Raw genomic sequence first — 13,845 nt, 5'->3', positions numbered from 1 at the left:
ATTCCATTCCATTTTCTATTATTCTCTATTATTAAAACAGGGTGTTGATATTAAACAAATGTAACGGTACACACTGAACTTTTGGGCATGTTGCCATATCCCTTCTTATGAAGATTCCACTCTGTATATTCTTCAAAGTGCATCACATTCCTAAGCAAAAGATTTATGCAACTCGTACGGTATGTACATAGCCGTCTGCAACACAAACTTTCCACACGACGACGACGACGACGATCTAGGAAGTCAAATTTTGCCAGGAAGGAAAAGAAAGTTATGTCCTTTTGCTGTTGTTGTCGTTTCAGTTTCGTTATCGTATCATTAGTAAGGATTTATGCCGGTTGGGTCAACGAATCTAGGCCGGATGTTTGGGAAACTTCTTCGGTTGTGGCTTGGACAATTTGAGTTGACAAATGGACGACTGCTGCTGCTGCTGCTGGGTGGAAGATTCAAGTTCAGCTTCTATGCTGGTGAAGTTTGAATGTTTGTTCCTACTAAATCGTAAACCCAAACGTTATTCCAATTCGCACGTTGCGATCTTTTTCCACTAGCCGAGCACGCCATTCTTCACATTAAAGCCTATTGCTTTCGCTAGAGCACTTCCACCACTTACTTCGCGAACAGCAACTCTTGTGGCAATAAAGGCTGGCGAAAGCAACACATCCTTTGAACGACTCACGAACGCCTTCCATCTTGTGAATAAGTGCGGCACGTTCCATACAAATCCCCCGGCTCCTGGCGCTGCCCGGTATTCCGGAAACGATACCCAATTACAAGGCATTTCATTCGCGTTCGTTGTTTGGGCGTTCCTTGTCGATAACAATCATTTTATGTCGAAGCGGAGGACCTTGAGACGTTTCCTGCAAAGGCCGGGGTTTGCTCGCGCTAAAAACTGCTTCCCAGCTGCTCAACACCGCCACCGCCATCATCACCATCTTCTTCTTATTGAGAGGCACACGAACGACAACGGGAGCGCAATATTTTATGATCTCATAATCATAAATTTTGTGTGCTTTTTTGTTTGAGTATAAATTTTATATTACTCCACTTGATTAAGTGTATACATATAATGTATGGGGTTTGCTTTGAAGGAGGCAATGTGTATTATTCGAAGAGTACGTACAAGTACATAGCTCTTACTTTAGTATAAGAGTGGGTTAAAGAGGCCTTCTTTTTCACTCAATTTTATGCTGCCATATTTGCAAGAGCATTTTCGGAAATTGCGTGATATGGCATCATCTCGAGGATCTATTGAAGACAAAGGCATCTCGAAAACCAACCTATTTTTAGTCATTCAAAGAAAAATGGAATGGACACACGGACTGGAGTGCCAAGAGAAATGGAAGTAGATGCGAAGGGGAAATAAATAAAAATGGAAATTCAATAGAAACGCTATTGAAATGAAATAAAACCGAACTGGGAAATGGAATGGAAGTTTAATGTGAAATGTTATGGAAATGGAGTGTGAAATAGAATTCAAAATGGAATGAAATGAAAATGGTTGAAGAATGCTCAAAAATATAGAAGTGGAAAAGAAATGTAAAGAAAATGGAATTTGAAACGGAATGAAAATGTATTTCGAAATGAAATGGAAATGGGAATAGCAAAAGGATGGTAATGAAATAAAAAAAGTTTTATTAAGCTGGTTTGTTTATTTGCAAAGCTCAATCGCGTTAGCTTTACGGAGCCGATAATTCATTGTTCATTGTTTTTAACCACTCTTGGAGTCCCGTACACGTTTCAATCGTGAGCGTTATGAAACAGGCCTGCTTTGGCGATACGACGACATCCGTCTGCCCGATAGCCAAGAGATGGCACTACGTCGCCATCAGTCCTTAGAAAAACGTATGGCGAAGGATCCGCAGTTGTCGAAAGTACTACAGCTGAATCCTGATGAATGTGGGCGTCTTAGTGGAATACCTGTATAATGAGAGAGAGAAGGATTAGTATTTTCCATTTAATTCCACTACTTTATTTGCTTATCCTTGACAGATACGCGTATTTCGTCTACAATGTGCAGACTTCTTCAGTGTCTTGTACTAATACTCGACTGAAGAAAAACATCGCATTTACCGAATATATATTAACACAGGTACATTTTCACTTAGGAACTAGGTAAACTTAAATTTAATTTTCTATAGGAACAGGTACTCCGCTGCTTACTCGTGATGTGTCCTAGGTAGTAACTTGAAAAGCCATGTGTGTCCGTTTCCTTGATCCCTGTTGAGTAAAGTTGAATTACGTTGTTTGTTGATCTCGAGGCTTTCTGCAACATCCAATTTCCATGGTGTAGATACGGTTCGTAAAATCGTTATGTCCTCCGTCGATAGTTGGTGGTCCTCTGTGAAGATGTGTTCTGCAACCTTTGATTTGAAATCATATGTTAGGCCCTTTTCTTCTTGCTTTTTGGCCTTATTAACCTCCGCTATATGTTCTTTAAATCTAGTTGCTAAAGTTCTCTTGGTTTGTCCTACATATACTTTGTTACAATGATTACAGCTTATTTTATAAACACCTGCTTTACCTAAAACATTAACTGGGTCTTTAGTGGATCCTAACAATGATTTCAACTGGTTATGTCTACTGGTGAAAACTAAATCTAATCCGAATTGTTTTAACTGTGGTCTTAGTTTACAAGTAATATCTTGATCAAATGGAACGGACACTCGTTTCAATGGTTCAGGTGCTGTGGTGAGGGTTGTAAATAATCTCCTTTGTAGAATTCTCGCTTTTTTATCGATGATTGCCTGGATTGTGGTCTCCTTGTATCCGTTGAGTCTTGCTGTTTCGAAGATGTACTGTAATTCCTTAACCTTTCCTGTATCGCTGAGTGGAAGAGTCTGCATTCGGTGAATCATGTGGTGAAAGGCGGCCATTTTCTGCTGGAACGAATGGTTGGAAGTATAGGGGATAACTCTTTTAGTGCTTGTTGGTTTCCTGTAAATTTCGTATTCAAGCGAGGAAGATGATGACGATTCCCTGATGACTAGAAGATCGAGAAATGCGAGTTTCCCGTCTTTTTCTACCTCGTGAGTGAATTTGATATCCTTATGAATTCTGTTGATCTCATCTAAAATTTGTGGAAGGGCTTCCCGTTTAACTACGCTGAAGATATCGTCAACAAACCTCCACCAACGGTTTGGTAATAGTCCTTTCTCCTTCAGGATTGTCTCCAAGTTGGCCATGAAAAGTTCACACAAGAAGGGGGATAGGGGATTTCCCATTGGGGCTCCTTTCGTCTGTTTGTAGAAGTTACCTCGGAAAGAGAAGTAGTTTTCTTCCATACAAAGGCGGGTCAGCTTAAGGTACGTCCGAACCTTGTTTCTCCATGCTGCATCCTCTCGTTGTGTTAATAGCCAGTCCTCCAAATGGTTGATCGCTTCCTTGACCGGTACGCTGGGAAAAAGAGCTGTGACGTCGAAAGATACCATAATCTCGTCCTCGTTGATGTCTCCTGAAGATTGTAGTTGCTGGGTGAACTCCTGGGTGTTACTAACTGCTTTACTCTGGAACTGATTCGGCATACTCTGGAACTCTTTGACTAGCCACTTCGCTAGTTTGTGGGTGGGGGAACCAACTGCAGACACGATCTCTCGCATTTCATTTCCTGGTTTGTGGACTTTGGGAAGACCTTTGATCCTGGGTAGAATGGGATTGGGTTCCCGTATACGACCTGCTCCATCTCCTAATATCGATTTGCACTCCTTCAGTGCTTTCTCCACGCGTTTCACTATGTTCTGTAAGGGGTCTACTCGAAGCTGTCTATACGGTCCGTTGTTAATCTTCGTTATCATTTGATTATCGTAATCGTCCTTGTCCATGATAACGACCGCGTTTCCCTTGTCTGCCTTTACGTAGTATACTGCTTTACTTTTTAGCTCCTTTACAATCCGAATTTCTTTTTCGTTGGCGCGTCCGTCCTGTCCGTCCTTGATTATGTTCGATGTGATAGTCCTAACCGTATTCTGTGATGTTGTTGGAAGCGTCTTGGTAATCGCTGTTTCTACGTCAATGATGATCTGCTCCACGTCTGGCTTGGTTGTAACCGCGTATCCTAGCCCCTTGTTGAGGTGTGTCAATTGTTCTTCCGTGAATGCGGTCGTCGATCGGTTGACAACCAACCCATCAATGGAGTGAACCCTCGGCGTCGTGGTGATGGTTGATGGGATCTGCTCACCCGTTCGGTGTGTCGTCCGTCTCCGTTGAGACTCCTGCCGTAGTCTGTTTAGCTTCCTATCCTGCAGCTTCCGCTTCCTATCCGATTCGCACTCCTCTGCTACCTTGGCCCTAGACAGAAACTCCTGGAATTTAATTGGATACTCCTTGGCCAATTTGAGATGTAGATAATAACATTCCAAAACCTTCATGTCCAGTTTACTATATAGCCGTCTGATGCTATCCTTGATGAACTCTGCTTCCATCCTCTTTACTACGCTGGGTGGGGTGGGTGTCCGTACCTTAATCCTATGGCTTATAGGTATAACCTTATATTTTTGGCATTTCTTCAGAAATGCTACGTCCTTGTGAAGCGATGCGATGGTTTTCTTCAATCCGATGAATTTATTTGGCTCCGACGGCTTGGTTGCCATGATGAATCCTGATGAATGTGGGCGTCTTAGTGGAATACCTGTATAATGAGAGAGAGAAGGATTAGTATTTTCCATTTAATTCCACTACTTTATTTGCTTATCCTTGACAGATACGCGTATTTCGTCTACAATATGCAGACTTCTTCAGTGTCTTGTACTAATACTCGACTGAAGAAGTATTAGTACAAGACACTGAAGAACTCTGCACATTGTAGACGAAATACGCGTATCTGTCAAGGATAAGCAAATAAAGTAGTGGAATTAAATGGAAAATACTAATCCTTCTCTCTCTCATTACTACAGCTGAAGATTGCCGACTATACTGCAAAAGGATACGTTCGCAAGCTGTCCGATGATGAAGTTAAGCAGCAATCTGCTCACACATGGTTCCTACCAGTATTCCCAGTCACAAATCCAAACAAACCTGGAAAATGAGGATAGTGTGGGACGCGGCTACCAAAGTTCACGGAAAGTCTCTGAATTCTGCTCTACTGAAAGGACCGGATCTACTGTCTTCTCTTTTTGCGATTCTGCTTCGGTTTCGCCTGCATCCTATTGCAGTAACTGGAGATATTCGTGAAATGTTTCACCAGGTGCTAATCCGCGAGGAAGATCAACGATACCAGTGCTTCTTTTGGACGAATGAAAATGGAAACCTCGCAGTGTACGCAATGCGAGTCATGACCTTCGGGGCGTGCTGTTCTCCGAGTAGCGCTCAATACGTGAAGAACGTCAACGCGGAGCGGTTTAAGAATAAATACCCAGCCCCATACGGAGCCATCACAAAGTCACACTATGTAGATGACATGCTGATCAGCGTTGCCAACGAGGAAGATGCGATTCAGACTGCGAAGGACGTTAGGTACGTTCACTCACAAGGTGGGTTCGAGATCCGAAACTGGATCAGAAATTCCAGACAAGTGACATCAGCGCTGCAAGAAGGAAACACGGAGGTAAAGAGTCTCGATCTGTCGTCAAAGTTATCCACTGAGAAGGTCCTAGGCATGTGGTGGAAAACAACGTCTGACACATTCACCTACTAGGTCGGTTGGAATCGTTACGACGGAGCTCTGCTGAAAGGTGAACGACGGCCCACTAAGCGTGAAGTTCTACGAGTCCTCATGACTATATTTGACCCACTTGGACTGATCGCACACTTCCTAGCCTACCTGAAAGTATAGTTGCAAGAGATCTGGCGATCCGGTATTAGCTGGGACGAAGAAATTGGCGAAGATGCGTTCGCGAATTGGCTCACCTGGCTGAAAATTTTGCCCAAAGTCGAGAACGTTCAGATTGCTCGATGCTACAGTACCAGATATCCGTTCATCGAAGCCGATGAAGTACAGCTACACACGTTCGTAGATGCCGGAAAAATGGAATGGTAGCTGTATCATTTCTTCGATTTGTCAAGAATGGGACGATCCACTGCTCTCTCGTCACCTCTAAAGCCAGAGTAGCACCATTGAAGCTCACTTCGATTCCTCGACTGGAGCTGCAAGCAGCGGTGATAGGGACACGGCTTACTCATACGATCATTGAGACGCTGTCTATAATCATCACGAGAAAGTTCTACTGGTCGGACTCAAGGGATGTTTTGTGCTGGATCAACTCCGATCATCGACGGTACACTCAATTTGTCGGGTTTAGAGTCACGGAGATTCTGGAAGCTACAGAAGCGCACGAATGGCGATACGTACCAAGCAAGCTGAATGTAGTGGATGATGGTACAAAGTGGGACGTACAGCCTGATCTATCTCCTGAGAGCAGGTGGTTTAAAGGACCGGACTTTCTCTGGACAACTGAGGACAAGTGGCCACAGTCAGCAATCCGGAACGAACCGACAGACGCTGAACTCGTAGCAAATCTTTCAGTCCACTACGCTCTCCCAAAACCAATCGTTTGCGTCTTGGGCTACTCCAGCTGGGAACAATTGAGAAATGTTGTCGCACGTGTGCTACGGTTCACTACAAACTGCTGCTCCAAGCAACGGAAGCAGCCGATTAAAACGGGACCTCTCATCCAAAACGAACTCTACACAGCTGAAGTATACCTGATTCGGCTCGCACAGCAGGAAGGTTATCCTGAAGAATTTATCATCCTCCGAGGTACACCACAAAACGCAGGGGAACCAACAGCAGTGCTCCCGAGATCCAGTTCACTGTACAAGTTGACACCGTGGCTGGACGAACATGCAATACTGCGCATGAGAACTCGTATCGCCGCTTGCCAGTACACCACTGAAGATGCGAAGAAACCCATCATCTTACCACACAACCACGAAACAGTGATAAACGAACTGCGGCAAAAATACCAAATCGGCCGCCTACGCTCGTGCTTCAACCAAGCACGCAGAGATTGCCAAAAATGCAAGATCGAACAAGCAGCACCAAATCCTCCATTTATGGCCGACCTACCTCCTGGTCGTCTAGCAGCATTCTCACGCCCGTTCACACACACGGGAGTCGATTACTTCGGCCCAACTGAAGTCTTCGTTGGATGGAGGGTTGAGAAACGCTGGGGAATGCTAGCCACATGCTTGACCGTTCGAGCGATACATATTGAAGTAGTTCACTCGCTACCCCGTAAATTCTACAGTGACCGGGGAACTAACTTCGTCGGAGTGGATCGAGAGCTGAAGAAGCTTGAAGAAGTGATCAACCATGACGAGATAATGAAGGAGTTCACTAGTTCTGGCACCATACATGGGTGGAAGTTGGGAGCGGCTAATACGAACAGTAAAGAGCAACCTGATGGCTGTCTGCATAACTAAGAAACCGTCCGACGAAGTGCTGCGAAACACTCTAACCGAAATAGAGAACGTAGTAAACTCCCGGCCATTCACGCACGTACCAGCAGACGACGATTCTGCTCCGGCTCTCACCCCGAAGCATTGCCTACTCGGTTCATCCAACGGAACGAAACCACTGGTCAAGAGTGACGACTGACGTCTCGCCCTAAGGCAGAACTGGTGCACCTCTCAGATTCTGCCCAACCTGTTCTGGAAGTGGTGGGTAACTGGTTATCTTCCTGAAATCACTCGTCGGTCCAAATGGTTCCAGTCTGTTAAGCCGGTCGCTAATGGAGATGGTTGTAATTTTCGTCAACCCTAAGATGCCCCGGAGCTGCAGTACGATTTCCAGTAAGGACGGTCAAGTCCGATCCGCAATCGTACAAACATTCACCGGTGTCTACGAACGTCCAGCAGCCAAGTTAGCAGTGTTGGATGTTCAGCGCGTAGAGTAGTAAGCCCACCGGAAGTTGGCGTACTCTGGAGTGAGTGTTGGCCCACCCTGTTAGGCCAGCGCCAACACCTTCAGCCCGTAAACTGCGGTGGTGACAGCATCACGCGTAGCGCGCTGCTGCGGTGGTTCCGAGTACAGCGAAGTGACAGGTAATTGTCACGTCTGGTGAGTACAGTTGAGAGAACGGTAGAACAAAAGGGAAAATGTGTAAACACGATGGTTTCATGCCAAGAAGCATGCTAATTTCTACAGAGTGTTAATCTTAATTAATAGGTGTATTTATATTACTTAAAGCTAGTGTATAAACCTAGACTAGTGTAAAGTAACTACGATCAAATTGGTAAGGAGTTATACATAAGTTCAAACTTATAACTAAAAGATATCAACTATTAACATTTAGGACCTACAGCTAACCTTATACCTTTGTTATCACTACGTCTGAGCTACACCCGATGTACTGAAGTAGCTACCAGAATCGGTAAGAGTCATTTCTCTGAAAGCTCCTAGAGATGAAGACGATGAATTTATATGAAGAAAAACAAAAAAACAAAAACTATTGGCTAAAACTTATGATTACCAGGCCTTACTGCTAAAACTATCAGCTGCTCTATTGATTGGATTGAGGTTGAAATTTACAAAGGGAACTAAACGTTAGTAACCTAAAATTACATTAAACTTACAACAAGTTCGTACCATTGCCTAAGCTAATATGCAACTAAATCTATTATACGAATGGAATCTAATGAAAATTATGTATTCTACCTACTACTTAGGAAAATTATATTCTCGCTATATCAACAATTGGATTCTATTTATTCATTTGTATCCGGGCGGGAATAATAACTTTGGAAACGTCCCGTTGAATTAAATTCAACAATTCCTAAATTTCAATTCCCATTCTCCAACTCCTAATTCCCTGTTCTCAATTCCCAATTTGCTTATCCCAAATTCCCGATTTCCAATTCTTAATTCCTAATTTTGAATAACCAGTCTTTAATTTTTCAGATTATCTGGATTTATGATTTTCTGTGTCCTGATTTTCTGATTATCTGCTTTTTGTGCAAGTCTCTATAGTAAAGATTAACTAACTAACTAATTATCTGCTCTTTTGATTTTCTGCTTCAATGCATTTCTGAATTTCTGATTTTCAGATTTTCTGGTTTTTCAGATTTTTTATTTTCTGATTTCCTGAATTTTCTGATTTTAAGGTTTTCTGAGTCGTCGGATTTCTTGTGATGTCAAATTTTACGAATTTTTGATTTTCTGATTTTCTACAATTCTGGATTTCTCAATTAATCAATTTCTGATTTTCTAATTTTCTTATTTTCTAATTTTCTAACTTTCTAATATTCTAATTTCCTAATTTTATAATTTCCTAATTTTATAATTTTCTAATTTTTTAATTGTCTAATTTTCGAATTTTGTGATTTGTTTTTATTTTCTGATTTTCTGACTTTCTGATTGTGTGATATCCTGATGGTCTGATTTTATCTGATAATATCTGATTTTCTGAATTTGTATATTTATGATTATATGATCTTATGATTCACTGATTTTATGATTATTTGAATCTCTGTTTTTCTAATTTGATGATCTTCCGATTGTCTGATTTTCTGATTATATGATTTTATGATTTTGAAATTCACAGATTTTCTGGTTTTCTGTTTTGTTGATTTGTATTTTTTTTTCTTGATTTTCTGATTTTATGAATTTATGATTTTCTAATTTGAATTTCCAATTCATAATTTTTAGTTTCTTATTTCCTGTTGACTATTATCAATACCCAATTCTCTATTCCCAATTCTTAATTCTTAATTTGCCATACCTAATTCTCCATCCTCTTTCCTCTATTCCTAATTCCTTACTCCTAATTCCCTATACTGCTTATAATCGCATATCAGTCCCATATGTATTTTCGTCAATTTTGAAATAACAACGCTATCCACTACCAGTTGCCATCTTTTTTCATATTATGTGATAAAACTACGGACTTTGATCATGACAAATGTGAAAACAACATCAAGTTAGTTTGTCCCATCAAGCAAAGTAATCGCATATCAGTCACATTCTTAAATTCAATCGTCCAGAGGTGAGGTTACAGTTATGCTTCTCCAGTTGCCATATTTTTCGCTGATATAACACAACATGCGAGCTTCAATGCAACTGATTTAAACTTGAACAAAGAATTAATAAATTTACTATGATTTTTCAAATATTTACATAGAAATCGCACTTTGTAACTTCGACTCAAATTTTCTCAATGCCTACATTTTCCATATGGGACTGATATGAGATTATGGGCAGTATACCTATTTGCCTAATTCAGAATTCCCAATTCTCTGATTTTCTGATTTTCTGATTTTCTGATTTTCTGATTTTCTGATTTTCTGATTTTCTGATTTTCTGATTTTCTGATTTTCTGATTTTCTGATTTTCTGATTTTCTGATTTTCTGATTTTCTGATTTTCTGATTTTCTGATTTTCTGATTTTCTGATTTTCTGATTTTCTGATTTTCTGATTTTCTGATTTTCTGATTTTCTGATTTTCTGATTTTCTGATTTTCTGATTTTCTGATTTTCTGATTTTCTGATTTTCTGATTTTCTGATTTTCTGATTTTCTGATTTTCTGATTTTCTGATTTTCTGATTTTCTGATTTTCTGATTTTCTGATTTTCTGATTTTCTGATTTTCTGATTTTCTGATTTTCTGATTTTCTGATTTTCTGATTTTCTGATTTTCTGATTTTCTGATTTTCTGATTTTCTGATTTTCTGATTTTCTGATTTTCTGATTTTCTGATTTTCTGATTTTCTGATTTTCTGATTTTCTGATTTTCTGATTTTCTGATTTTCTGATTTTCTGATTTTCTGATTTTCTGATTTTCTGATTTTCTGATTTTCTGATTTTCTGATTTTCTGATTTTCTGATTTTCTGATTTTCTGATTTTCTGATTTTCTGATTTTCTGATTTTCTGATTTTCTGATTTTCTGATTTTCTGATTTTCTGATTTTCTGATTTTCTGATTTTCTGATTTTCTGATTTTCTGATTTTCTGATTTTCTGATTTTCTGATTTTCTGATTTTCTGATTTTCTGATTTTCTGATTTTCTGATTTTCTGATTTTCTGATTTTCTGATTTTCTGATTTTCTGATTTTCTGATTTTCTGATTTTCTGATTTTCTGATTTTCTGATTTTCTGATTTTCTGATTTTCTGATTTTCTGATTTTCTGATTTTCTGATTTTCTGATTTTCTGATTTTCTGATTTTCTGATTTTCTGATTTTCTGATTTTCTGATTTTCTGATTTTCTGATTTTCTGATTTTCTGATTTTCTGATTTTCTGATTTTCTGATTTTCTGATTTTCTGATTTTCTGATTTTCTGATTTTCTGATTTTCTGATTTTCTGATTTTCTGATTTTCTGATTTTCTGATTTTCTGATTTTCTGATTTTCTGATTTTCTGATTTTCTGATTTTCTGATTTTCTGATTTTCTGATTTTCTGATTTTCTGATTTTCTGATTTTCTGATTTTCTGATTTTCTGATTTTCTGATTTTCTGATTTTCTGATTTTCTGATTTTCTGATTTTCTGATTTTCTGATTTTCTGATTTTCTGATTTTCTGATTTTCTGATTTTCTGATTTTCTGATTTTCTGATTTTCTGATTTTCTGATTTTCTGATTTTCTGATTTTCTGATTTTCTGATTTTCTGATTTTCTGATTTTCTGATTTTCTGATTTTCTGATTTTCTGATTTTCTGATTTTCTGATTTTCTGATTTTCTGATTTTCTGATTTTCTGATTTTCTGATTTTCTGATTTTCTGATTTTCTGATTTTCTGATTTTCTGATTTTCTGATTTTCTGATTTTCTGATTTTCTGATTTTCTGATTTTCTGATTTTCTGATTTTCTGATTTTCTGATTTTCTGATTTTCTGATTTTCTGATTTTCTGATTTTCTGATTTTCTGATTTTCTGATTTTCTGATTTTCTGATTTTCTGATTTTCTGATTTTCTGATTTTCTGATTTTCTGATTTTCTGATTTTCTGATTTTCTGATTTTCTGATTTTCTGATTTTCTGATTTTCTGATTTTCTGATTTTCTGATTTTCTGATTTTCTGATTTTCTGATTTTCTGATTTTCTGATTTTCTGATTTTCTGATTTTCTGATTTTCTGATTTTCTGATTTTCTGATTTTCTGATTTTCTGATTTTCTGATTTTCTGATTTTCTGATTTTCTGATTTTCTGATTTTCTTATTTTCTGAATTTCTGATTCTCTGATTTTCTGATTTTCTGATTTTCTGATTTTCTGATTTTCCGATTTTCTGATTTTCTGATTTTCTGATTTTCTGATTTGCCGATTTTCTGATTACCTGACATGCAAATTTTCATATTTTCCGATTTTACAATTGTTTAACTCTCTGGCTAGTTGATTTTCTGATTTTCTAATTTTTTGACATCCTTTGCACTCAATTTTAAAACGTAACTTTCAAAAATCCTTCGCCAGCTAAATCGTCGTTATAATCAAAAACATCAAAGTAATATCACCATCACCATCATCATCGCCGTCTTCGTCGTCGTCGTCCCGGTTTCCACAGCAATACAACTCACCGGTCGATGTGTTGCACTTTGAAGCGTTTTGGCATTAATCGTCGTCAAGCAGCCAGTTCCAGTGCTTTTCATCTCGCAGTTTAATGAATCCGAACGGCAAAGGCGATGACGACGACGACAACGACGACAACGATGCGATAAGACGACCCTGCTCATAGGTTAACTAGCGTAAGGTTTTCCCGGTGTCAAAGAAAATTGGGGTAGAAGTTGGGTGAGGGGACCTTTCTCAAAACAAAAAGCGCTTTGATGAGCGAATCTATGCTCTCCTCTTCAGATGATGCGATGGGTGGATGGACGGTTGGATGGTCCTGCAATAGCAAAGAAAGCAGTCTTCCACTGTGGATGTAGTGAAGGACTCCGTGTAGCTGGTGCATCAAGTCAGTGTTGCAAGGAGTAATCCACCTAGTGCGGAAATAGTGGACATTATGAAAAGAACTCATCATCCCGGACAAAACTATCGCAACGATCTCGACAATTGTAAAGGATGCCATTCAGTGAACGCACGTTGTTGGCAAACAGTTTTGTAGCAATTTATCGTCGGCGCTTTTCGTGTGGAATCATCACATCTTGCACCCAATGGGAGACTTATTCGTCTATTCAGCACCCAATAGAAGCAACGGCAGCAGCAGCTACATGCCATCAGGTCACAATTTTCGTCGGGCAACGTTTGATCTAAACAACACCCGTTCCCGCTCTCAACTGTTTTGCTCTGTCATCCGAAAACTCCGCGAGATTGACTTTTGTACTTTTGGTACGTAACAGCAGAAGCTGCACCAGCAGCAGCAATTTTCTCATCACAATTCTTTACCCTTCCCCCATTGCCACGGCGTTCGTCGGTTTGTTGGAGTCCTTCAGGGTGGTTGGCAACTCCACTTTGCTCAGGCTGCCATCCATCCATGGCACTATCTGAAATTAAATCTGAAATCTTTGAATTATTATCCTGCCAGGGCTGGTCCGGATGATGCTGCCTTGGAAAATACGACTCGTGGTGCCTGGGGAAGTGAAAAGCAAATGATGAAAGAGGCTTTCCTGTGGTGTACTAGATGCAGCATGGATACACAGCAATTTTTAACAACACAGCAATTCGTCCCATTAAACGATTTGATTAGGTGGAAAAATACGCTACCTACCAATCGAAAGCTTTTGAGACAAGCAGCTTGATCTAAATCTAAATTGACGACCATCATGGAGACGCATGGTAATTCTTGATCCCATTTCCCTGATTCCTTTCAATTAGCTTTCCGGCCAATCAGTCAAAAATACGGATCACTGACAGGGTCCGGAAAACGACCGGAGACTTATCCGGAAGCACAACAACCTTCCACGGCACGTACATTCCTACGGTTCAAACATTCTTCGTTAGGCAAAAATTTAAACCGCGCCACATGCCACCGATGCTTCCTTCGCC

General features: G+C 39.7%; 2 protein-coding genes across 2 annotated transcripts; one reads left to right on the top strand and one right to left on the bottom strand.

Annotated features, from left to right (window-relative positions):
* Positions 1 to 352: 352 nt before the first annotated feature.
* On the bottom strand, positions 353 to 4,586 carry LOC135708664 (uncharacterized). Its single transcript, XM_065230764.1, has 2 exons — positions 3,766 to 4,586; positions 353 to 488 (listed from the first exon to the last, which is right to left on the bottom strand). Exons 1-2 carry the CDS (start codon positions 4,584 to 4,586, stop codon positions 353 to 355), a joined length of 957 nt encoding a protein of 318 aa, XP_065086836.1.
* Positions 4,587 to 5,167: 581 nt separating this feature from the next.
* Positions 5,168 to 7,356, top strand: LOC135708663 (uncharacterized). The gene is made up of 2 exons (XM_065230763.1): positions 5,168 to 5,448; positions 6,039 to 7,356. Exons 1-2 carry the CDS (start codon positions 5,168 to 5,170, stop codon positions 7,354 to 7,356), a joined length of 1,599 nt encoding a protein of 532 aa, XP_065086835.1.
* Positions 7,357 to 13,845: the final 6,489 nt, after the last annotated feature.

This window comes from Ochlerotatus camptorhynchus, unplaced genomic scaffold (genome assembly GCF_037179485.1).
Source record: "Ochlerotatus camptorhynchus isolate MF236.1 unplaced genomic scaffold, CSIRO-AGI_Acam_v1.1 ptg000330l, whole genome shotgun sequence".
NCBI classification, from domain to species: domain Eukaryota; kingdom Metazoa; phylum Arthropoda; class Insecta; order Diptera; family Culicidae; genus Ochlerotatus; species Ochlerotatus camptorhynchus.
The sequence above is the reverse complement of the archived record's forward strand: the minus strand, read 5'-3'. Positions and strand labels throughout refer to the sequence as shown.